Consider the following 27,172-nt stretch of genomic DNA (forward strand, 5'->3'; position numbering starts at 1 on the left):
AAGAGATTCAAGTCAAGGGAGCAAAAAACCCCGCTGTATGCAGATCATAAATTAAAGTAAAAAGGGGGTGGGGGTTAGCAGATTTCATTAATTCCTTCCTTTACTTTTTCTCCTAATACATCAGTCACCCCTCCTCTTATCTGTGCTGGTAGGTACAGAAGAGAAATCCAGGCAAAGTATTCATTTGATCATAAAAGTACTTTTTTAGTAGCATTTGGTCTCTATAGTACTTCTGACACTCTATCAATGTTAGAAGATTATAACAGTATTTCTTTGACAGTGGTAAGCAGTGATCTACCAGAGTAATTGGCAGCCAGGCAATGTAAAAGCTGAAACATTCTCACAAGTGTTTACCCAGCAAAAGCCTTTGCATTCCCACTGCTGTCTGCCTGCTTATCTGTCAGCCTGGTTTGAAAACACAATGGTCCTTTTGTGTTTTTCAAAGGATCTTTTGGTAAACAAGGGGTATTTCTTTCTACACTGAGTTTGGACTACCTTGAATTCTGTGCTATTTAATATACTTCGTTCAGCAGTAGAAGCCGAATAGAGAAAGGCCAGGTTTAGTCCCGAGGACCCGCACACTTTGTTCCATCCCACTTTTGTTCTCGAGGACCCTGCGTTCCTTGGCTCAGGATGTAGTGTTTTCATGATCAGAAGAACTGTATTCTGACTCCCTCATCCTTTTCCCAGCAGCATCAGCATTTGAGGATTGCTTTCCCTGCTGTTTGGAGAAGTGGGGGTGGGGGTTGGGAGGCCTTTGTGAAGAGGAAGCTTCACAGGCTGGGTTTTGCGAGGAAGACCTGTGGGTTCCTCAGTAATGGGGATACAGACCCCTCCCCCTGCTGAGCTCCTTACTCTGGATGTAACTAGACCATTTCGGTTCTATGAGGTTCTTTCCTTCAGCCCCTGATTGATCTGCTGTTTCTCACCCTTACTTCTCAACCCCACCTCTCCCCCTAAAAGATTTACGAATGTTCAGGACTTCCAAAAGACAAGTGCAGAAACTAGAGTAGGATGGGACACTAGCGGGCCATCCTCCCATCCAATGGGGAGAACAGAAGTGCTTTCAAAGTGGGGAGAGTTCCCACCTCAGTTCTCACCAATCCCCTCTTGCTACTCAAACTGGATTCCCTGCAGGGTCAGGCCCCCACGTTCAACTCCAGCCTTCTCGGGCCCAGTGATGGGGTGGCTCCTCCCCGGGTGGGGCAGGACCTTGAGGAGGAGGAGAGGGGCTAAGCGGCCCAGGAAGGTGGGGATGCCGCCACGGGGGAAGAGGGCCCCAGTGCCCGCACGCTGGGGGCCGACCCCGGCACCTGGAGGTCCGCGCGCCCCCGCCCCGCCCCCGCCGAGGCCGCCGCCCGCCAGCCGCGCGGCGCACGCATGTGCGGGGGGAGGACAGCGCGGCACTCCCTGGCGGACCGCGCGTCGCGCCCGTCCTGCAGCCTCGCGCCGGCGCCGCCGAACCTGGCCCGGACGGTCCCGGCACCATGAGGAGGGTGAGTGCGCTGTCGCCCCGGTGGCGCGAAGGGGCCGACGAGCGTGAGAGCGCGTCCCTCCCGCCGAGCTCGGGGCCGCCGGCGACGGCGGGAGGGCCTCGTCAGGAAGCCCGGCGGGAAGGGCTGGGGACACGGCGGGTCTCGCAGGGCCGCGGCCTTAGCCTGGGCGGGGGCAGAGGGCGCCCCTGGGACGATGGGTCGAGGGACAGGGAGGGGCGGGGGTCTCTCCTTGCCTGAGGGCACCGGGCTTATCGGGCACCTGCGGCGGCGCAGGCACGTCGAGGCTCTCTGCCCGCGCCTCCCCGGGGCAGAGGTGGGCTATTCCCTGCACCCCGCTCCTCTGGTTTTGAGGGAGCCTCTTCGCCTCTTCCGCGGCTCCCCTCACGCCCGCTCGGCTCGCCGCCGCGTTCTGAGCTCGGCGCCTCGCTCCTTCCTCGGAGCCTCGCAAACTTTGCCGGCGGGCACCGGTCGGGTTCCCCCCCACCCCCCGCGCACACCCTCGGGAGGGGCGGGCCCCAGCCGGATTCCGGTGGGTGACAATGCGGGGCGCCTGTGTGTCTGTTCCGGGGAAGTGGTCCTCACCCCTCGCCTCCAGAAATACTCTGGCTTTAGGCTTTTGGAAGGCACGGGGGAGTGGAAACTGGAGTCATTCCCTCGGTGCGATCGAGCCAGACGCTGCCAAGGACCTGAACCCGCGCGGAGTCTAGAAGGCCGGCTCAACACGTGCGCTAGGGCTGGGGCGCCCTCCGCTGCCGCTGCTTCCCAAACGGCAGGTGTGGGTACCCTGCGCACACCCTTCCTCCTCCAGCCAGAGCTCTTGGTAGAAAAACTCCAATCTTTAGGCTGAACTGCAGGTTTTATTCCACCTCAAGGAACAGCCTGGATATTGGTGATGCTTGTTGTCGGCTCCAGAGAGCCAGCGCACAGGTTCTCTGCAGTATGACCTTTCCTGTCTGGGCGAGCTGATTGACACCAAGGTGCTGGTGATTTTCTGAGGTACCACTTGGATTTTAACATTTGGGACAGAGGTTACTTTAATCAAGAACAGGATCTCGGCACTTTTAGGGTAAAAGGAGGAGTGGAGGAAACTTAAAGGAGATCCAAGCAGATACCCATGACATTTCCCCAGAGCTCCTAAGGCCGGCCCTTGTGACAGTTTAGGTGCCGAAAAAAGGGTGTTGGGTGTTTTCTAAAGAGACAAGGCTGAGAGAGGAAATGAGAAAAACAGAGTAAGACTCTTTCTCACCAGAGCCTGTGAATTTCTCTGGGTTGGAATTTGGGGTTGCCTTGTTGCTAAGGTATGTGTGTGCCCACTACTCTGGTCATCTGAGTGGCCCCTTTCAAAGATGTCTTCCCCTCAGCTGCTTTGTTGCTTGAAAGGGAACTCTGGCTTGTCATTTTGCGGGTGGTGCCAGAATTAAGTATTCTGTTCTTCTGTGGGGGGCGGTAGGGAGAGGGGGGAGGGCTGGGGTGAGTGGTATTTGATGTGACTGTATGTAGAGCAAGTATGAATTGGCCCCAGCTGCCTCTGGAAAGTCTATTAATGAGCTGACATGGAAATTTACCTGGCTTACCTTTGGAGTTAGTCCAAACCTGCTCAGGTGTTTCTGGAGAGAACAGGATTCCAGCCAGGCTGGCGAGCTAGTTTGGCATTCCTGGCATTGGTGGAACAGCAGAAATGGAAACTGGTGGGGTTACTTGTTTAAATGGCAAATTCAGGACAGCAACCTCCTTTTACCTTGAGTGCCATCGGGGTTCTTAAGGAAAGCAGCTGGGATGGGAACTATAGGCCTAAGAAAGATGTGTTAGAGGGAGAATGAAGAATTGGAGGTGGAAGGCACAGTATTCTAAAATGAGATTTGCATACCATCTGCTTTAGAGTGAAAGAGATGGACACTCACTAGACATGCAGATTTCTGGGCTCTACCTTCAGTCTTATCATATCAGAACCTCTAGGATGGGAGCTCAGAAATTTGGATCTTAAATATCCACCATCACCACTATAAGGCATAGGTATTAAGCACCTACTATGTGCAAGCACTGTTCTAAGCTCTAAAAGTAAAGAGGGGAGATGACAACCAAGAACCTGTTCTCTTGGAGGCTATATTCTAGTTGAGAAATTAGACGATAAAGAAGGAAACAAATATTCAGATACTTTTACATAGTGATGAGTGCTATGAAGAAAATGAAGCAGGGTGATGGAATTGTTACTGAGTCTAAACTCATACTACTCACTGCAAAACAGGCCAATAAATCGAGAGATGAGTTGTCGGGGCCAGGAATAGCAACTTTATTTGGAAAGCCAGCAGACCGAGAAGATGGTGGGCTAGCATTCTGAACAACCATCTTACCTGAGTTAGAATTCAGGTTTCTTTTATACTAAAAGGAGAGGAGGTGTGGCTGGTTGTTGCAAACTTTTTGGTGCCAGAATCCTTAGTTCTTGCTCCTGTCACTGTCCACATAGGTCTGGTCACGGTGTTTCCATAAACCTCCAACAAGACAAATGTTATCCTCTGTTCTGCAACTTTTTGTCTCTATATGAATGGAAAAGTGTTTTACCTTTAAAGGTCAGAGCCTTGAGAATGGGCTGTCCTGTGTATTTCAGGCTATAGGCAAATTCTTTTATAAAAGGTGCAGAGCCAGCATGACTAAGCCCAGGCAACAGAACACAAAGGTTAGGGCTAAAGGTATAGGTCCAATATGGAGTCAGGTTTGTTCTTTTCTGTTGTAGAATGGGGAGTGAATCAGGGAGGGAAGCTGTTTTAGTTTGTGTGGACAGGGAAGATGTTTTTAAGGAGTTGACGTCTGAACTGGGAATTACACGATGAAAAGAAGTCAGCGATGGGAAGGTTCGGGGAAACAGTGCTCCAGACCGAGCAACGGCAAATGCAGTCTCTGAGGCAGCAAGTGGCTTGGCGTGTGTGAGAAACAGGAGACATCAGACCTGAAGCAGAGTAGGGTGTGTACAGGGTGGGAGTGGGGGAGTGGAATGAAATGACGTGAGATAGGCAGGGACCAAGTCCTATAGGACCTTATTGGCCATGGTAGGAAATTTGGATTTAAACCTAAATACAGAGGGATGCTGTTTAGGGAATTTTAACGAGTGGACTAGAATGGTGTGATCTGGTTACCTGTCTGAAGATCGGTTTGGCTGTTTTATGTAGTTTGGATTATGGAATGGGGATGGTAGTGGGAAAGGGAGACCACCTTTGAGTGCAGGAGTGCTGGAGAGAGGTGGAGAGACAGGACATATTTGGCGGGTAGAGTCAACTGAACTTGCTGCTGTGAGAGGAGGGAAGAGGTGGGAATCCTCTAATGTACACCTAAGGTTGCTGATCGTTTGTGTGTGAGTGTGTGCATTTGAGAGATGGGGAGAAGAAGGTGGTTGGGCCTTTGTTGGAAGGCCTGATGATAATGCAAATACCTAACATTCAGCGGACGTTTACTGTGGTGCAGGTATTAACAAGAGTCCTGTGAAATAGTAACTGTTCTCACCATTCTACAGATGTGATAACAAGTTCAGAAAGGTTGAGTATGTTGCTCTTGGCCACCCAGCTAAGTGTTAGAGCTGGGCTTGTACCTGCGTTTGCCTGACCCCAGAGCCCTGGCTCTTGCCGCTATGCTCTGCTGTCTACAAGCTGCCTGCTCCTGCCTCAGACCTCTTCTGGTTCTGGAGGGATAATTTAGCTGTTGGGAAGATGCCTGTGGCAACCTTTCAACTGCTGCAGATCAGTAAATACACAGGGAGGGAAGACATCCTACTAGAATCGAAAGTAATGACTAATTTCATTGGTGTTCCTGAATAAAGGGGAAGGTGCATGGGGAATGTTCAAAGTGGGAGCACAGAAGATGCCCAGTAACTGGGTTTCTTTGAGGAGAGGCTGCTAAGGTGCATTACCACTCTGCCTGGTGCTTTGAACCTCATGTGACCATCAGAGAAGCCACTTGCTGGATTCTTCTTTCACCTTTTCAGGTAGCTAATTAACATTTTGTTCTCTATTTTTGCATCCAAAATGAGTTCTTTCCAAAGCAGAGCCAAGGGTTTCAAAGGATTGCTTACTTTAAAAAATTATTAGCATTAGAAAGAGGAGTCAGTTGTGGAAAAATAATTACAATGGTAGACACTGTTTATTGATTGCTTTCTTTGTGCCAGGCATCTACTATTTCCTTTCATGTTTATTACAATCTTTTAAGTTACAATTAACGGGTGGTACATTTACACAATATAAAATTTAAAAGATAAGAAAAAGTTTACGGTGAACATTGTTTTTCCTGTCCTGTTGCTCAGCTGGCTGGTTGCCTTCCCCTGGGAATAATTGATGTTAAACCCATTTCTTGTGTCCTTCCAGAAATCATCAGTGCAGATACAAGGTAGATATGTAGTCACACTCTCCACCCCTCCCCCGTCCCACTTTTTAACACACAGATGTAAATATAAGTGGTAGCACATGAGTGCACTTTCCTTTTTCTCCCTGTACACAAGACCAGTATTTGTAGATCTTTCTGGTTCTTTTGATGGCTGCATATGGAATACCTTTATAATGGATGTACCAGAATTGGTGTTTCTAGTCTTTTGCCACTGTCAGGAGTGCCAGAGTGAATAATCTTATACACACGTGATTTTATATGTATGTGAGTATTATCTATATGATAAATTTCTAGGTCAACTGATGTGACCGTCTTTACTTTTGTTAGGTGAAGCAGCATAGTTAGTATAGGAGAGTGACAGACAGACAGACAGATCTAGATACATAAATATAGCACAGACTTGGAGCCGGATTGCCTGGGTTGAATCCTGACTCTGCTGTTTACACGCTGTGCAAGTCACTTAACCTGTTTTTACCTCTGTTGCCTGACTTTTAAAATAGTAAAAATAGTACCTACCTATTAGGATTACTATGAAAATTGTATCAGTTAGTTTGTGTTACATAACAAATCACCCCAAAACTTAGTGACTTAAGTCAGTACCTGTTTGACTTGGCTTATGAGTCGGTAGGTTGGCTGGGTGGTTCTTCTTGTCTGAGGCAGCCCAACTCAGCCCTGCTGGGTTCTCTCAAGCTTCTGTGGTCCTCGTGGGGTAGCTGGTAGCTGGAGGATCTAGGATGGCCTCACCTACGTGTCTGGCAGTTGACAAGTGAGTTGGGCTGTGGGGACCTTGTTCGGGATAGCATGTGATATCTCGGGCTCTACTTGGTGAGCACAGGTTTCTTCACATGGTTGTCTCAGAGTTCAAAAAAGCAACAAGAGATGACAAACCCTAAAGCACAAGCATTTTTCAGATCTCTGCTCATGTCACGTTTGCTGTTGTCCCGCTGACCAAAGCAGGCATCCTGCCCAGCTCAGAGTCCCTGTGGGAGGGGACTCTCCAAGGACAAGGATACAATGAGAGGAGTCATTGCTGCCATTTTTACAAACAATCTACCACAAAAATTGAATTAAGGTAATAATTGTGAAGTGACTAGTATAGTGCCTGGCACATTGTAAGTGATGTATAAATTTGTTAAACTGAAAAGAAAAAAGAGCGGTATAACCAAATTGCCCGCACTTTACACCTCCACTAGTGTGTGAAAGTGCTGGCTTCCTGTTTCTTCCTAACACTGTAGCAAAGTGACTTATCTATGGAGAGGCAGATGTTCTTGTTCCCATTTTACAGATGGAAAAAATGATACTCAGAGATGTCAAGTTTTTTTCCTGATGCTATGGGCCAAACAGGAATGTGAATTCCTTGGCTCTTGAGCACCTCAGCTTTTCTTGCCATTCCAGCAGTCTGGTTTCTGTGTCTCTGGTGCTCCCGTCCACTGCCCTCCTGTCCACCTCTCATTTCATCTCTCTCATTTCCATTTCATCTTTAGTCTTACGAGGTCAAGAAGGATCTGTCATTCTGTTGCAGTCTTTCATAGTAACTTTGATTTTATCCTGGCCTGCTGGATTCAAAATAAAGTGTCCACAGAAACAGTGAACTCTGTTCCATTTGTGAAGGGGTGATAAGGGACTCTACCACTTTTAAATTCAGAAATCAGATGGAGTCTGGCCTTATTTTGTTTGTTCTATTTTCGCTATCTTCTCTCACATCTTTTTGCTTCACTTTCTTCTTTACAACGTAGAAATTCCATTTCCCAGGGGTCAGATGTGAAGGTAGGAGACATTATTTCTCTGTGGCTCAGGACTCGGTCTCTGGAGAGATACTGTCTGGATTCGAATCCAAAGCAGCTATTTCTAGCTGTGTGACTTGGATTGGCCAACCTGCATTAAAGAGTTTTCCCACTCAATTATTATTACATAGCAGATTTCTTTTATTTCTGCTTCTTCTATTTCACATCCCTTCTCCTCCAAATCTATTCCTGTGCCCTTGGATATGTCCGACGTTTACTGAGCCCTTACTCTAAGTGCCTTACTTGTAATTAGCTCATTTTAACCTTCACAACAAACCTCTGAAATAAGTGCCGGTTTATTCCCATGTTCAAGTGAGGAAGCTCAACACTGAATGGCTAAGGAATCTGCCCAGCATAGTGCAGCTAATAAATGATGAAGCAGGGATTTTAAACCAGGCATTCTGGCACCAGAGTCTGTGTTCTTAATGTTTATACTAAAGAGAAAAAGAGAGAATGGGATGGAAGATCAAGGATTTAAAATTGAGAGATCCACCTCTAGGTAGACTACTGGTGAACTCAGATGCAGCCTCCGTCCTTGGCAGCCGCTGAGTATACCCAGCTGAGCCTTAGACCGAAAATCCTAGCACAAAAATTATAAACTTTCAAACCTTTTGTCAAAAGCCTTTCCACTTCAATCACGGTAATCCTAACAAGATTTCAGGAATTGTGCCTCTCTTGTAACTGAGGTGTGACCTTTGAAAATGCATGGGGCTTTTTAAAAAAGGTTTGAAAATCAAGCTGGCTAGTTCTGAGTCCTGCCTCCTCTTGCTCCTTTTGATGGACTGCCTTTCTGGTTGCAGACAACGTTTGCCAAGGCAGCATGAGAATAAAACATAAACACTGAAGATAATACATAGCTTTCTGAATTTAGAATCGTGTATATCTTCAAGTTGAAGGAAACAACAGAGGTGGTTTCGTAAGCTTTGTTTGTATATAGACTAAATGTACTGTGGTAACACTCACCAAACATCTTTCAAATGAACCTCCTGCTGTGTGCTAGGACTCCGTGGTGAGTGAGTGAGCTCTGCATGGCCCCATCTCCTCAGAGAGTTTGGAATCTGGGAAGGTAGTTAAGCAGCTGTGTGAATTGTGGTGTGCTGTTGTGAAGGAAGAAGGTGGTGGGAATTGTAGTAAGAGTTCCTTACCTAGTCGGGGTGAGAGATTCTAAGCAGATTTTTGAAAATCAGACATTTGATTCAGAAGATTCCTTTGTCTGGAAGGTGGAGAATGGACTGGAAGGTCAAGACCAGGGGTAGGAAGCCTGGTTAGGAGGCTACTATAGTTTGGTCATTGATCCAGATGACCCAGACCAGGGAGATGGTACAGGGAATGGAGAGACTGTCAGAAGGGCCATCATCAGAAAGTCTATAGATAATAAATTCTGGAGAGGATGTGGAGAAACGGGAACCCTCCTACACTGTTGGTGGGAATGTAAATAGGTATGAAGAACAGTATGGAGGTTTCTTAAAAAACTAAAAATAGTGTTATTGTATGATACAGCAATCCCGTTTCTGGGCATAAATCCAGGGAAGACGAAAACTCTACTTCGAAAAGATTCATGCACCCTAATGTTCACAGTGGCGCTATATACAATAGCCAAGACGTGGAAGCAACCTAAGTATCTATCAACAGATGTCTGGAGAAAGAAGGTGTGGTAAAAAAGAGTGAAATAATGCCATTTGCAGCAACATAGATGGACCTAGAGATTATCGTACTCAGTGAAGTAAGTCAGAGAAAGACAATATCCTGTGATATCACTTATATGTGGAATCTAAAAAATTATACAAATAAATTATTTACAAAACAGAAAGAGAGTCACAGACATAGACAACAAACTTATGGTTACCAAAGGGGAGGGGGGGAGGGATAAATTAAGAATACATGATTAACAAATATATACTACTATACATAAAATAGGTAAACAACAAGGATTTACCATATAGCAAGGGGAACTATATTCAGTATCTCGTAATAACCTACAATGGAAAAGAACTGAAAAAAAGAAAAAATATATATAACAAAATCATTTGGCTGTACACATGAAACTAACACAATATTGTAAATATAACTATACTTCAGTTTAAAAAAACAAGAAAAAAAGAGAGGCATTTTAGGAGTAGAATCAGTAGGACTTCATGACTGATGGGATGCAGAAGATAAGGGGGGACAGGAGTTGAGGATGGCAGACTCCCAGGTTTCTGAATTGGTGAAACTGGGTGTATGATGCTGCCATGAACTGAGACATAACTCTGGTAGAAAAACCAAGGAGTGAGACTTGGGAAAGTTGCTTCTGTTTTGTGCACTTTGAGTTTCAGGTACCTATGAGCCTTTAGAATAGAGAAAGCCTTAGTTGATTATTGAGTTGTGTAGCTTAGAAGAACATTTTATTTAAAGATATAAACTTACGAGTTATTGGCATATAGGTAATAGTAATTGAAGCCATTGGAGTTATAGAACACCATACAGAAAATGTTGGTGAACAGTGGTTCACAAAATCTGTTGTACAGAGAGTCGCTTGGGGAGGTTGTTACATGTGCAGTTTCCTGGGCCACTCCTCCTGAGCTGCTGATTTGGTAAGTCTGTGGTCAGCAACTGGGATCTGCAGTGTCTATTAGAGGTGGCGATAAAAACCTACAGCCCAGCCATTTTACCCTTAGGTGTATGTCCTAGAGGGTCTCTAGCAGTCTATGACCTATGCTTTTTTAAAAAGGAAATTTTTAATATATAAAAATATGTAAAGATTAATACATTGACATTTATATATCCACCACAAATTATGAGTAAAAATTTACTAAGATAAACTGTAGTGTATTTATAAAGTAGAATACTACTCAGCCATAAAAAGGAGCAGGCTACTATATATGCATGAACATGAATGAATCTCAAGGTAGACACCAAAGGGTACCTGCTGTGTTGTTCCATTTATGTGGGGTTCTAGAACATGAACGATCGTGATAGGAATCAAAACAGTTGTTGCTGGTAAGGATGGGCTAGGAAAGGGCATGAGGAAATTATGGGGGTGATGGAAATTTTCTGCTTCTTGATAGTGGTGTGGTTTATGTGGTGTCTTTGTCAGTTAAACTCACTGGACTGTACACTTAAGAGCTGCGCCACTGTATGGAAATTATACCTCAGTAAAAGATTAACCCCCTCAAAACTAAATAAACCAATGGAGATGGAGCTCTCCCAGTACTTTCCTTCAACCAGAGATAGCTTCTATCCTGAATTTAACATGTCTGTGCCCTTTAATACATTGATTCCATGTTCATATATCCTTAAGCAAGATATACTGTTATTTTGCATGTCTTTAAACTATATGTATATCTCACAACATGTAATATACACATCTGTATGTGTCTGTGAATGTATTATGTCTTCTTCTGTAGTTTGCTTTTTTGTGTTATATATGTGAGATTCATCCATTTGATACCAGTAGCTGATCATGCATTTTTAAAGCTAAGTATATTCATGAAATAGAATGCTATGTAATTAAGTTATCCTTTCTCTTTTTGCCATATATTTAGGTTGTTTCAGAGCAGTACTGCTATCATTTTGTGTGTCACTATTTGTGGGTGCCGGGGCATTTGGGGGTGGGGTGATGAGGCTGCAGCATGAACATACTGTCCGTTTCACCAGATGTTGCCATTCTCCTGTCCAGAGGGATTTATCAGCAGTTTATGAATGGCCTGTATTTTTACCAAACACTTGGTACTGTTAGACTTTAGCTTTTATACTAAGTCCTGATGTCATATAGTAGAATCACCCCTACCTCACTGTTTTTTTTTTCTTTTTGCAAATCAGACAGGGGTGAAATATTATCTCATCGTGGTTTTAATGTGTGGTTCCCTGACTACAAGTGTGGTTGAACATATTTTTATGTATTCATTGGCCATTCAAGTTTCCTCTTCTGTGAAATATCAGTTCACACCTTTTGCTCATTTCTCTCTTATATTGTCTTTGTCTTACTGAGTTGCAAATATATTTTCCCAGTTTGTGTCTTTTTTTAATGGAATATTTTGATGAATTTTAATGTATTTGAGGTCAACAATTCATTCCTTTGTGGTTTGTGCTTTTTGTTTCATGAGGAATCCTATGTCTGCAGACTAAAGTTATTTATGTTTTCTACTGAGCGTTTAAGTTTGCCTTTAATATTAGACCATTAATCCACTGGGAATTAAATTTAATATATTGAGTGTGGTAGGGAGCCAGATTTTCCACCATGTAGACAATTGGTTATTCCATCAACACTTGCGAAATACCCATCCTTTCCCCACCAATGTGCAGTGTGACTTTTGGCATATATCAAGTTTCCATATGTGGATAAGTCTGTGGGCTCTTTATTCAGATCTTAGTTACTACTCATTTATACTAAGTCCTGATGTCATATAGTAGAATCACCCCTACCTCACTGTTCTTGAGTTTAAATGTTTTATTCGTTGATGTATCTAGTGCCTAGAACAATGGCAGGCCCATAGTAGGGGCTCAGTAAATGTCTGTTGAATGACTGCAGGAATCTCATCTGGTTCTAGCTAAATCAATAGTCCAGCAGTTCCTGAGGTGCTGGGCACTGGTTTACCTTCAGGGAGAGGAAGAGGAGACGATTGGGAACACTGTCTCTTGCTTCTGCTCTCCCTTGCTCTCTGTTGCCTTTTGTCTCTTCTCATTCAGACCAGTGTCTTAAAGAATGAATCCTCAGAGAGCCCAACAACTGCTACTCAATATGGCTTCAGCCTGCAAGTACAAGGTTTAGTGAGAGTGGGATTGCTGCTAATGTGGCCTTGGAGGCTTCTGATCACAAATTGTAGATCGCTCTGTGAGGTCTTTTGAAGTCTGACCAATATCTGGGGCCTTAAGCCTTGGAAATAGGACAGAGGGTCATCTAAAACTAGATCTTCTATGCATTTGGATGTCTTTATTTTGTATGCTAGTGTAGCTTCAAAATAGATTTCTTTCTATAGCATGGCTTTTGGCATGTTTTGTTAATAATAATAAAAAGAACTATCATTTACTTAATGCTTATTATGGACAAAGCATTGTGCTAAGTTCTTTGCATATATGTGTATATTTCATTGACTCTTTAGAGACATCATTTTTTTTTAACTGTTTGCAGTAAGCATTAGTTATTCATTCTTTCTTCCATCTAACTTCCTTGAGCCGTTTTGGGTTGAATTAGGGACGAGGACTTCCAACTCCAGGAATTCACAATTTTGTGAGGAGCAGACTTTTAAAGAAATAATTGCCAGACAGAGTGATGATTGTATTTACAAAAGCATATCCAAAATACAGTTTAGAAAAGAGCATGATTAACTCTGAGGGGCAGAGAAGAGGAGTTGTGGTGTCAGGGGAATCTAGGAAGAGAGGTTTAAATAGGACACAACCCCTGGAAAAACTCTTGAAGGCCTCTCTTTAGCTTGGTTACTCTGATTACTCCAGCCTTCCCTGGTCTCTCTTTCTCAGGAGCATGTCTCCCTTCTTGCTTTAGTCACGGATGGCTTCCTCCCTTAACCATATTTTTAAAAAATTAACTTTTTAACAATTTTATGAAGGATTGATTTACATATTATGAAACTGACCAATGTTGAGTGTGTAATTCAATGATAGTAACTTTCCTGAGTCAAAAATCATTTAAAGTAGTGATATTAACCCCACTTAACAGGTGGAAACTGGGGCTCAAGGACATGAAGTGTCATAGCCACGCACATCCAGCTAGCAACTAGCAGAGCTGGGAGTCACACTTGTGTAATGGCTCATTAAAGCATATTCAAATTTTCAACTGGGAAATAAGCTCACATTCCGTATAACGAATGGCACCTTCTTTATTACCTTGGCATCTAGGAACTAGATGTGTTATGAAACTGGAAAGTGTTGTTCACAGTGGGTTTAGGAAAAAAAATCTCTGGGAAGGAGGACTGGATTAGGTATGTTGTTTGAAATGCAAGTAAAATACTTGAAGAATTGAGCCAATATACACAACCAGCCACACAAAAACCCAAAGTCAAACACACAAAAAAGAATTGAAACAACAATCAATGTGTGTAATAAAGCCACAAATTAAAATGTGTACTTGTGATGTGAATAATAAACCACTTTGGTTACTTTTCTTCTGAACTATTATGCATATTATTTGGCTTTCTGGGGTATTTACAGTAGTCTTCTAATGGAGAATATTTTCTTATCCCTACCCCTAAGCAAGCTGTTACATTGAATAGTCAAACAGGCATCTCAAAGGAATGAGGCTCCCCATTTTATCTAGTCTAAGTTATGGGGTTTGAAATGTTATGACAATTGAATTAGCTGACTGGTGCAACAATAGCAAACAGTGTATACGTAATTTGTGTTGCCTTCAGAGATGGCAGAAACTAGTCTGCTGATAATGGACCAGAACTGGCTGGACTCTGATCGGCCACCCTCCTGCCTCAGTGGAAGGGAGGACAGCGGCTCCTGCCGTTCTGCTTTAAATGATGCTTTGTGCACTGCGTTTCTGATTTTTGAATATTAATACTGGGAAAATGCTTGGGATATTTGTTGACAGGGTAAAGCTCTCCATTCCTCAATAAAAGGAAGGCTCACACACAGCCCTTGTAGAGGGCCCTGCTGGATTAGTGTGCTTGGCTGCCTCTCTGTATGCATCTGTCATTCTAATAATGGAATTGAATGTGCCGCAGCCCTTCCCTGCCCCGACTTCTGGATTAGGAAACCACAGGAATAGTCTCTGTTCAGTACTGGGACACTCAGGCAGAGGTAAGTAGACTGTGGTATGCTTTTTAGGTCAGTATCAAAGAAAATATATCTGAGATGGTTCTACGTTCAGCATTTTATTGCACATTCAGCAAATGAAGGCTAGATAAGAGTCACTTTTCAGAAAGTAATCCAACACCTCCCCTAGAGCAGGGATTAACAGACTTTTTCTTTGAAGGGCCAGACAGTAAACATTCTAGGCTTTGTGGGTCATATGGACTTTTGTCACCACCACTTAACTCTGCCATTTTAATGTGAAAGCAGCCAGAGACAATACAGAAAATGACATGAAATGGATAAGTATTGCTGTGTCCCAATAAAACTTTATAGTCACTAAAATCTGAATTTCATATAATTTTCACACGTCATAAAATATAATGATTTTTTTCAATCATTTTAAAATGTTAAATCCATTCTTGTGGATCATTAAACAAAACAAAACAAAACCCACGTGACTAGATTTGCCCTGTGGACCATAATTTTCACACATACCCACGCACCCATCACATACACATTCAACCATCACACACACACCCACCTACCTTTATTTGATATTCTTGGCACCCTTTTATAATTGTGAGGGATCTTATTCTCATGCTTTGAAATCCTAGTAAGTTTTACTATCTAGAAACTTAGAATTAGTATATGTGTTGAAATAGAAATAAAGCAGTTGGCATTCAGTGGAATGTTGCGGAAGTTAGTAGTGAGGCTGTAGACATTGCTTTCTTTGCAGAAATGGGTGCATTTGTTTTATCTTCACATAATTTCTCATTACAAGTTGTAAAAGGAAGTTAGAATGTTACAAGCTGTGTATTCTACAAATTTATTAAAGCTCCATTTAATAGATTTTTTTTAGTATTTATACAGTGAAAGTGGCTACTTGGAATGCAGATGTGCAGATGGTCTTTTTGATCCATGGGCAGGTGCACAAATTGTCCAGGCATACCACAGGTGCATGGATACTCTGAAATGAGACCCAAGATCAGGTTAGAGTTCACCAGTGCTTAGAAATCCGGTGCTTGAGTAATAGTGCACAGTGGAGATACAGCATTACACCGTGGCATCTGAACTGAAGTCTTACACATACAGGCTGTAACCTTGGACCCCTCTGAACCCTGTTTTTCACATCTGTGAAATGGGAATAAAATAGTTTATGTGAGTGTGGTTTTTGTAGACCCTGAAATGATGTCCGTATGAGAACTGTTATGGTTATTTGCTAAATCGGAGTGCAGTCTCTTGTTCATGGTTCCCAAACCTGGCTGGTTATTAGAATCATTTGTGGGAGTAGGTGGGGGAGGGAAGGGCTTTGGGCAAATACAGATTCCCACTCTCACTGCAGAATTCCTGAATCAGAATTTCTCTGAGAGGGCCAAGAAGTCTACATTTTTAACAGGTTCCATAGGCAATTATGATGTGTTTAAGAAGCTTCATTTTGTTCATATGCCTCAGTTGACTGATTTAAGAAAACCAGAATTTCCCTCTTAATTCTAGCTTGGTCTTTCCCCCTAAATGTTCATGCCATTTTTCTCCTCAGACGTAAGGGAATCAAAAGATAGAGGGTCAGGGAGAACAAGAATTATCCTCACTTTATCTTCCTGGGAATGTCTGTTTCAGCAAGTGGAAATAGGAGGAGAAATGGTGATTTGATATCCCACCCAGTGTAAGAACCCAAATCGTGTCTCTCCTCCTTCAGCTCTCCCTCTGCAGCCCTGAGATTTACGGTGTTGTTTTCACTTTCTTCTGTGCACGGAGTGTGAAAGAAAGAGCATGAGATTCGACGCACCATGAGCGTACAGCAGAGTGACAGTATCCTCTCCAGTTTTGCTACTCAAAGCTCATCACTGAAAACGTCCTTTTGAATTATTTCTGGGAACTCACATAATTGCGGTGTTGGCACATGCAGATGACAAACACAAAAAGAATCTCAGTCGTACTAAAAAGATAAATTGATTCTGAATTTCTCACATTTTCTGCATTGCCTCTAATTTACATATGAGTAATTGTAGATTTCAAATGAGTGAAAGCACCCACCTCCACATTGGCAGCCCAGATTGTTTTCGACAGTGGAACTCAGTGGTATGTACATACACACAAATGTTCTCTTATAGTGCTTTGCAACTTCCTCACGTCGGAGAGCCATACAGAGTGTTCCCCTGTTTGCAAAATTCCTTCCACAAATATTAAGCATTTGCTTTTCTTCAGATGCCTTGTTAGAAATTTACGTAAGACATAGTCCCACAGTCCTTATCTCAGAAGTTCACAGGCTTGTTAGGAGGATGGTCATGAATATATCACTGCAGAATAAGCTAGCTTTCATGTTAATTTTATTAATCAAATCATATCACCAAAGTGTATTCATTATAAAAGTGAAGGTTTTTTTCCCCATGGAAAAATAATGAGATTGATGTGTCTACTCTATGTGTAGCCTGATCCTTTTTTATTCCATGGTTCATTATAATTTATTTTTATCCTTAATTATTTATTCCATTTATTGTTATTTTATTAATTTGATAGAGATACTACTTTGAAAGTAAGTAAATGGTTAAATATTTGAAAGACTAAAAGGGATATATCTTTTATATTAATAGTATTAGTTAGGTGTGTTCTTACCTGTTGTTCCATATTCACTTCTAGCTTCAGCTGTCTCCAGAAGATGACTTGGGTGCTGAGTCTGTCTGTGTCCTATGGCTCCAAATGTTCAGAGATAAATTTCCAGCAGAGTCCTGAATAGCTCTACCTTTCTTCTCCCAAATGCTTCTTAAACTCAGTATGTCAACAAGTGGAACTTATTTTTTACTCTAAAACCTGATCTTCTTGGGTTTCTTATTTCAGGGAGCTGCACTGCCATTCTCCCAGATGCTGAGACTTCAATCTTTTGACATCATCTCTGACGCTCTCAGTCCTAATAGGGAGCTAAATCCTGGTGGGCATATCTTTGTCATCTTTTCCTTCCACTGCCACCCTCGTACTTTTAAATGTTTGTTTCTCAAACCAGGGTCTTGGAGATTTGAGTGCTGTTCATTGTAAGTTTCACATTTCTGTTTCCATGTCCAGGATAACCTAACAAAATCAGCAGGTGCATGTTTGGGATCATCCTGATTTGTAACTGAATTCTGCCACTGATTTTAATGTCCATGTTTGTGTGTTGGCTCTGAGTTGGGCAAGTCCTCTCTCGGGCTTTTATGATACCCAGCTTTGTCTAGAACTCCTGGCATTGTAACTGTTTTGAGTCTGGCTTTCCCGGTGGACTGTGAGGTCTCGAAGGACAGGGACCTTGTCTGGCTTATTTTTGTGTTCCCAGAACCTAGCATTGGACCTGACACATAGTAGGCACTTATGGTTGTAGTCATTGTATATATATTGTCTCGAAGTCTGCTCCCCCTCCCCCCTACACATTCCCATAGTGTGTGGGGATAGTTATGGCTGTCGTTCCTTTAATGTTCATGTAGTATTTAGTCGTGTTGATAGATGGCATTTGGCTTAAACTGTCCCTTATTTTTAGATGTTTGGATTATTTTCATTTGTTGGCTATTTGAGAGGTATAGTTAAAAACATCTTTGAACACAGTTATTTTTCTCTCATCTAGATTGTTCTCTTGGGAATCTCTTCATGGAATTACTAGATCAAAAGGCATTAGCAGTTTTAGTCCTCTTGGAATATGATATGATGCTAGGTTGCTTTTTTGGTTTGTTTTTGTTTTGTTTTGCTTTAATGAAGAGTCTAGACAGAGTTGTAATGCATGACCTCTTTTTAGAAATCTTTCTTTAATTTCAGTGACACTCCCTTTGATTTGGAGTAAAACTGGAAAGAACAAATGATGGTTATACTCCTTCCGCCACTGCATCACCATTGCTCACCTGGACCGTTCTCCCTTCCTCATCTTTACACCTTCAGCTACACCTTCAGAAATGTGTGAAGTGCATACTACTTCAGCCCGAGTAATGCTTCAACAGGCGAAGCTAATGATTTAATCCAGTCATGCTCAAAACACAGCAGAGGTTTCCTGTTGCCAGCAGGATAAAGTGCCACGGTGTTGTCAGGGCACACAGAGCCCTTCAAGACGCGGATTCTGTTTCCCTTTCTAGGCTTATCTTTGGCTGCTGCCCAGATGCGCTCTCAGTTCACCCCGAAGGCACTGTTTTCATTTGGGAATGTACGTGCCGTTCCTCCATTTGAAATGAACTCCCCAGCCCCTTGCCTGCCTGGCATCGCCTTACTCATCATTCTTCAAGACTCAGCTCGAAGTCTGAAGTGCTGCCCTCCTTCCAGCCCTTATTACTTCCCTCACTCTCATTCTTAAGGAATTTTTTCCATCCTTCATTAAAGCCTTTGTCATCTATACTGAAGCTCTTTGTTAATTTTTTTTCATCTTCTTACTTAGATTGTGTGAGCTCATTAAGGATAGGAATTTGGTCAGTCATTTCTGCAACCCAGCTTTTAATTCAGTGGCTAGCATATAGCTGATCCTCAGTAAACATTTCTTTCTGAATGAACAGAACTGTTATTTTGGTTTACTCAGGTGTAGGTGGACTACTGATGGGTAAGTCTGTTTATTTGTAAATTGAGAATCCATTTATGGTGTATATTGTAATTCTCAATTGTCCACAATGTCAATACGTTCAAACCACTCCCTTCTTTCCGCAACAATTTGTTTTTGGGGGTTTTTTTGGTGGGCAGCGGTTGTAATTTTGTTTATTGACTAAGCTGTAAACCTTGGACTGGAAGATACATAAGGAGATACCTAGTTCACCATCGCTCCCCTGGTTCTTAGTACTCATACCTGATACCCAGTAAGCGCTCAATAACTGTTTGTTGAATGAGTAAATAGATGAATGAATGAAATTTTGAGTAAAGGCCACTAACCATGTGGCATGCCACAAAGTTGGCCAGATGAGAATTTACTGCATTTATGTGTACATATCTGCCCTATTGGATTCACCATTTTGTTGATGTGTCCATTTCACTCAGTGCCTTTGTTGATAACCCCCATGGCATCTTCAAGCTCTACCACTGCATGGCTCTGAGGGCCATCTCCTCATCTCATCTCTTTAATGGGAGATGCCTCAAAAATGTCTTCTACAAGCCAGAAAGCTAACACCTTAGTGGAGAAGGCAAGATAGTCTCTTTGTTCTCCCACAAGGAGGTAGACAGTCCCTAGGGCTGGCCTCCTCATTTATGTCCAAACGTCAAATCTAAATCAACCAACATCCTGCTGTTCTGGGAGACAAATAACCAAATCCTATATGCACGACAAGCTGATTTATAGAGACATGATGTCGTCCAGAGACTGCTGCCAAAAGCTGAAGAGGTCATTTTGAGGGAAGCATGGAGTATTGGCGGAGAGAGATCACATCCCTTTTCCCTGCGTTGAATCTTCCTGGGATATGTGTCTTATTTCTTGGTAGCCTGGTGAGAGTTTGCATGCTTTGGACCACAGCCTATTACAAGGAACAAAAAAATTCCATTTACTACTTAGTTTCTCTCTTGTATTACTAGTTCTATTAAAAAGCTTTATAAGGGAATGAAAAACTGAGATAGTAATTAACAGAGAGTAGGGAGTAACATGGCGTTTCAAGGAGAAAGAATCATCTTAAGCTGTGTATCAGAATAATGAGACACAGGAAGACTTAAAAAAAAAAAAAACCTGCAGTGGCAGCAAAAGTCCTGCTATTTAGTTCATTAAAAAAGGTATATACATTCTCAGTAACCTACTCCCGGCTTAGGACTTCTGTTAAAGCCCTGCTGGGTGAAAGCTAAAATCTTAATTGAAAATAGAATGGACTGTATTTATTAAAGCTATTATCAATGCTGAGTGCTCTCAAATGCATTCTTTTTAATGATACTGGAAGGACTACAGGGAGCTTTCCAGTCCTGAGCCACAGGGCTAGCTGGAAACAACAGTGCCCAGCAGGCATAGACCAGAGTCTGGGTGTCTGAGTGGCAAAGGCTGACATATTTTTGCCAGAAGGAGTATTGCGCCCATGTGGCAGGTGGTGTTTAATGAGGCTGACTCCTATTTGAAGAGATGGGTGAGCAGTCACGGGGGGAAGCGAACAGTGCCTGACACACAGGAGAAAGATGACTGCTGAGCGGAAGGGGACCAAGGAGGGCAGAGGAAGGCGAGGGCTTGGGTCTGATAGAGATGTAGGGGTCTTCTTTGCTTCATATCCAAGGCCACTGAAGTTTACTTAACTCTGAAATTCAGTGGAAGCCGATATATTAGTCAGGGTTCTCCAGAGAAACAGGCCAATAGGTTACGGTATAACAATATACATATATATGAGGCGAATCATTATAGCAATCAGCTCACGTGGTTGTGGAGGCTGAGAAGTCCCATGACCTGGTATCTGTAAGCTGGAGGGCCAAGAAAGCCAGTCGTGTAATTTAATCTGATTCCAAAGGCCTGAAAATTGACTGATGGCGTATATCCTGATCTGAGTTTGAAATCTGGAGAATCAGAAGCACCGATGAGATAGCCAAGAGCAGGAGAAGGTGGATGTCTCAGCTCAAGCAGAGAGAGGGAATTTGCCTTTCCTCTGCCTTTTAGTTCTATTCGGGCCCTCAGCTGATTGGATAGTACCCCCCCTCACACTGGGGAGGGTCATCTGCTCTACTTAGTTCATCAATTCAAATGCTAATGTCTTCCAGAAACACCCTCCCAGACACACCCAGAAATAATATTTTAATAGCTCTCTGGGCATCCGTTAGCCCAGTCAAGTTGACACATAAAATTAACCAACACAGCTGATAAAATGCCCATAAAAACTCATGGATGTACTTCCAAAGCCCCTCTCCCTTTCCACCGTGGGCACTGCAGAAAAGGCCGGGCTCTGGCAGCATAAAGGAAGAGAGTAAGGAGGAGGCTATTTATAAGGATTCATTGGAAAAAGACATATTGAGATTGGATGGATAATTGTTGTTTGGTCTGGCATGAATTAAGAATTCTAGCTACTTAGAAGAGAGAAAGTGTTCTATTTTGTTGTTGTTTGTCACTCTCTGTCGCCCCTGCCCTCAACCTAATGAAGTGGACTAAGACACATTTTGGATGAGAAATGCACATATCAGGCCTAAAGCCTCAAGTCATTGAGAGGGGGAAGGTAGAGGGTGAGCTGGTGTGTTGGTTGGACCCGTTGTGCTATTTATTTGTTTCGTGAGTTGACACATGAGGAATTGTGCTTTAAAGAGAAATATATGAGGATGGGAGGCAGGAGTCCTGGGTTCTAGTTCTGAATCTGCCACGAATTCATTGTCACCAGAATTGAATCAGGAACATGTCATTTGGGTGTGGGGGCTTTAGCTTGTTTAGAAAACAGGGAGCTTTGACATGGAGTTTTCCTCAATCTGAACCAAAATTGGCAGAAGGAAAATGACTTTATTTGGTTTGTCCTGAAGCTAAGTGTACTCAATCTAATGGATTCTCCTTTATTATAGGATTGGGTGTGCCCTACTTTTTGATGTAAAATTCCTTTCTTTTATGAAGCAATGGTGAAAGGAGATGGTGGTTGGATTGTTTTAATTTTTTAAAGACTTGACTTGGGAAGATAAAAAAAATTGGCAACATTGTTTTAATTATTTTCGAAATTTTAATGGTACACAAAATCCATAATGCTCAGTCCAGATAACCTTTAAAGTTCCTTTCAATTCTAGCAGCTGGGGAGTCTAACCTTTTCTTATCACTTGATATGAGAAACTCAAGTGTCAGTTGATGTTTGCATCCTGAAACAAGCTGTGTTTTTCCTGGAAATATCACAGTGCAGGATGTAGATGCTTCAGCTTTTTCTTCAACTGAGACAACCTGCAGCATTACTTTAAATCTTAATTTGACCAAAGCTGAGAACTGAATTAGTGGAGAAACACTGTGTCATACATTGCTCCTGGGAGTGTAAATTGGCCGAATGGAAAGGTCAACACACTTTTCCTATCAAGGACCAGATATTAAATATTTTAAGCTTTGCATGTCATGTGAGATCTCTGTCACATATTCCCCCCACCCCCACTTCCTCCTCCTCCTGTTTTGAAAAACAACTCTTGAAAAATGTAAAAACATCTTTAGCTCATGGGCTGGATTTGGCCTGTGGATCGTAATTTGCCGACACCTGATCTGGGAGGTGGTTTGGCTTTATCTGTCCAAGTTACAAATGCACATTTATCCATAGGCTGTGCAGTTCCACTTGGAGGAATTTATCCTACAGATACACTTGCATCTATGCAAAATATCCTGTGTAAAGTTACTCAGAGTAGTACTCACTTTGTTTGAAATGCCAAAATAGTGGAAGCAACCTAAATATTCATTAATGAGAACTGGTTAAGTAATAGAATATCCATATAGCAGAATATGATATAGTCTTTTAAAAGAATGAGGCAACTCTATACTGAGTAATGCCTGAGATATGCCATTAAGAGGGAAAAAAGCAAGAGGTAAAACAATATTTTTAATAGGTTACCACTTATTAGCTTTTAAAAGGAATAATGTGTGTATGTGTATGTGTGTGTGTGTGTGTGTTGCTGTGTGTGCACACATGCGTACACAAGTGCTTGCACTTTTTATATGTATAGAATATTGCTAACAGTGGTTGTCACTGAGGGGTGATTGAGTATCTTAGGAATAGGGATGTTAGGGAAACTTACTTTTTACTTTCTGTTATTTTGTAACTTATGATTTTAGTGCCATGTGCATGTATCACCCATTAAAAATAAATTAAAAATTTAAAAAGGAACTGAAATGGGGGAAATAATAGTAGTTCTCAGTGTGTGAAAATTCAGACATTATTGCTTGAAATATATGAGTTTTTCTTCAATCATAAGTGAACCTGTGCTGCCCTGAAAAATATACCCATTTGATTCCCTTCACATGAAGGTACTTTGACAGAATAATAATCCTTTGGCAACTTTTGATCATTTAAGGTGGTAGAATGCCTGTCCCGAGAGATGGGGCTTAAGGTTATGCTGTTGGCACTGTTCCTTCTGATTTTTAAAATTGTGAACAGTGATATGACAGGTTGACCTGAAAAATGAGTGTACATGAAGAGAGTTTAGCTTGATAACAACACACAATCCACAGCCGTGGAATGTTGGTGCTGGAACATTCACTGAGGCTCGTCCAGCCCATTGGTTTGTTATCAGTGTCCTCCGAGGTCTAGAGCCTGCCCATGATCGGACAGCTGGTGATGGCAAAACCTTCAACTCAGACTTGCCCAACTTCACACATGCCACTGACCTGGAGAAGGCCCACCTGTAAGGGGTTACTCTGTATAGTCCCAACCTTTGTTTTGCTATATTCCTGACTCACTGAAAGCCAGAGATGTGGAACATGGTCTCCAGCAGTCACTCCCTCCTGAGCCATACCTAACCACATGTCTGTGGTCTGCCATGAGTCTCTGTTCTCCCCGTCCTTGCCCTCTCCCCTGGGACATCTTTAAACAGCTCACTTAGCAGTTCTTGCTCCTTACCCTGAGTAGAAGACGCAGCTGCTTCCTAGGGTTCCTGGGGCAGCTAACATGTTGGGGCAAAAAAACCCAGCACTGTCTTTCCTGGAGGAAAGGATGACTTGTGGCCAAACATTGTGGTTGGACGATGTGAGAGGAAAGGACGCAGGGTCACGCAGGGTAGAGAGCTGAGACAGAGGAGATACAGTGTGGGAGATTGCAAGGACGGCCAGTTGTCCCCCTCTCCCTGTACCCACTGGGCCTTTTTCAGTTCCAGAGTCTGTTTCCTCATCCCTTGAGCCTGACCTGGCCTTGTGAGTTTGACTGTGGCCGTCGGGGTGCTGTAGTGGTGATGAATAGTGTGCCTGTTCCAAGTCCAGGCCTCATAAGGCATTGCATGTTTCTGCTGCTCTCTTATGCTTCTAACCATTGCCATGAGAACATTTTCAGAGCAGAGCCAAGTGACCCTAGTTTTCCCAGCCAAGGACTTCCTAAATCAGCAAACAACCAGCGGAGTCTAGGGTGGTAATTATAGAAGGGTCAGTAATCCCAGCCAAGATCAGCAGAGCCCCCTAACTGACCACCACACCTAACAGTAAGAGCTATAAGCACTGTTTATACCAGTGATGCTTTTGGATTGCTTCTTCTGCAGTATTATTGTGAAAATATGTAACTGATACTCATGGGATTGTGAGAAATGAACAGGTGCTTGGCTACGTGTTCAGACATGGAGAAACCAAGGTTTTCTTTCCCCTTCTATATAACACTGTCAGAAACATGGAGAAGTGTTTCTGGTGCAATGGAACAAAACAAAACAACAGAAAGCCAGGGCTAAGCCCTAGCGTCAGGGATGTGTTGTATAGTTTTGTATCTAGCAGGAGCTCTAGGAATGTCAGGATACTATAATACTAGCATTTCAAAGTCTGTCCTTCCTTCCTTCTCTCTGAGCTGTTTAACTTAATCTGTTGGGATCCCGCCCCCCTACCATGAGGTAATACGTTCCTATTGCAATTTCACTTATGAACTTATTCAAATTTCCAAATACCAGACAGTTCTCATGTGATATAATTTCTATCACACTCAAGTAGAAGGACTACCCTTGTCATATGAATTAAAAAGCTGATAAATCACATGAAAAAGTCACAGAAGAAATTCTAATAGAAGAATCGTTCAGGATGTTGGCATAACATTTTTATTCCAGGAACATGAAGTTTTTTCAAGAAGCCTATAAATAGACCCTATAGTCAATTGTTCCAGTATGACAAACCATATGCACACCCATTCTTTACTTAAAAAATAAAATTCTTAGAAAAATAGGATATTTCTTTAGATATTCTTTGTAAACCAAAAAGTAAAAATTTGTGTGTGTGTGTCCACTGATGTACATATATCTTAAACTAATATCTGACACCATTCTTAGTAGGAAGCACTAGAGATTTCCATTAAAAAAAAAAACCCAAGATGATATTCATTATTGTTCCAGCATTGCTTGCCAGTGTAGTAAAGCATGACACATATATATAAAGTGTAGCTGACAGTAAGAAGAAGTTTTTTTTAAAAAACTAAACAACGTAATTATATACCAATAAAAACACTCCAAAAGGTGACATTCCTAGAATGAATGAGAGCTGAGTAATATTGTGAGTATATACATGAGAGGTAATGACTATACTGTATACCAGTAACAATCTGTTGGCTGTGAGGAGAAAATGCTCCCATTCACAGTAGCAGCAAAAAGCACAAAATCCATGGAAAAACTCTGACAACCCATTGTTGTACTGAGGTAAACAAAAGAATTTTCTAGGAGACATATATATATCGTTTGAACAAATAAGAACTGTATCAGGTTTCTGGGTGTTAGAATATTGAATATTTTACATTTGTCCTTTCCCCCAGTTATTTTATAGATTTTCTGTAAGCCCATGGAGTGCTGAAGATGAGGTCAATTGCTATAATCTTTGAAAGAGTCTCTGTCCCTTTGGACACAAAATCTGGCCTAAAGTGGTTTAAACAATAGGAGGTTTAAATTTATTGCCTCGTTGTCCAGAGGTGGAGTGTTTGCAGGGAGTTCAGTGGTTCAGCATAAGCACAAAGGACACAGGTTCTTTCCTTTTCCTGCTCTGCTATCTTCACCCTTTTGGCTCTTTCCCTCAGGCTTGGCTCTTGATAGTCACAGGATGGCTGCATCAGTTCCAGACAGCACATCCTCACCCACTGATAGCTGGAGTTGAGAAAAGAAACCATTCCTTTCTGCAGATATCTTTTTATAAGGAAAATATTTTCCAAAGCTTCCCCAAAGACCTCCTCATGTCTCACAGAGTAGAGTGGCATTAAATGGCCCAGACAATCACAAGGGGTGGGCTGGATTTAGCCTGTGGCTTAGACTAATCAGAAGTCTCTTTCTACTCTGAGCACATGGCAAACTGAACAAGTTGGGTCTCTGCCAGCAAGGGAGGGGTTTGTGCGTGTGTACATGCAGGGAACTGGCTTTCTGTTCTCAAATGAACAATATTATTTACAATAATGAAAAAGTAACTTCATTAGTTATTAGATATATGGTCACAGAACCTATAGAAATATACGGCATGGGTTTAAATTATTGTATATCTATGATAAACCATATTACATCATTAAAAATCATGTTTTCATGGCATAAAAAAACTATAGAATGTTTGTAGGGGAGAAGCAAGATACAGAATTATAACTAGACTGGTCCCATTTTCTTTCACTCATGCACACTGAAGACTGGGAAGAAATACACCAGAGTATTGGTTTTCTTCTAGGGCTAAATTATGGGTAGTTTTCTCCTTTTTTGTATTTTGCCAAGCTTTTAAGACCAGAAAAATTAATAGCATTAAAATCACACATTTTCATTGTACTGATTAGGTTTTGTTGTGTAACAAACTGTTCCCAAATTTAGTGACTTAATTTGTTTACTTAGCCTGTGATTCTGTAGGTGGACAATTTGGGCTGGGGTTGCTCATGTGTCTGAGTCAGCCCCTGGGTGGGCTGGGGGCTAGCTGGGGGACCCTATCCTCTTGCTACAGTTTTCTCCTCCTAAAGCAGGCTAGCCCTGGCTTGTTCTCACAGCTGTTGAGCAGGGTTCCAAGAGAGTGAATGGAAGTGAGCAAAGCCTCTTGGGCCTAGGTTAGAACTGGCACGCTGTCAGTTCTGCCCGTTTTATTAGCCAAAGCAAGTTCCTAGGCCAGCCTAGCTTCAAGGGGTAGGGAAATAACACTCCCACCCTCACACCCTTCGTGGAAGAAGCCACACAATCATGTTGAATAATGGATGTGGATACAAGAGGGGTGGAGAATTTGGGGCCATTTTTGCAAGCAGTCTGACACTGCAGGTTAAAAAT

The 27,172-nt window shown here is 42.4% G+C and overlaps 1 protein-coding gene across 1 annotated transcript in view; it reads left to right on the forward strand.

Moving 5' to 3' along the window:
- The first annotated feature begins 1,402 nt into the window (after nucleotides 1-1,402).
- The window catches only part of TMCC3 (transmembrane and coiled-coil domain family 3), a 272,235-nt gene continuing 246,465 nt past the window's right edge, over nucleotides 1,403-27,172 (forward strand). Inside the window, exon 1 of the mRNA XM_031683257.2 lies at nucleotides 1,403-1,496. Coding sequence (XP_031539117.1) covers nucleotides 1,488-1,496 — 9 coding nt within the window. The 5' untranslated portion in view covers nucleotides 1,403-1,487. The remainder of the gene's footprint in view (nucleotides 1,497-27,172) is intronic.

Source organism: Vicugna pacos, chromosome 12 (assembly GCF_048564905.1).
Source record: "Vicugna pacos chromosome 12, VicPac4, whole genome shotgun sequence".
Classification (NCBI taxonomy): Eukaryota; Metazoa; Chordata; class Mammalia; order Artiodactyla; family Camelidae; genus Vicugna; species Vicugna pacos.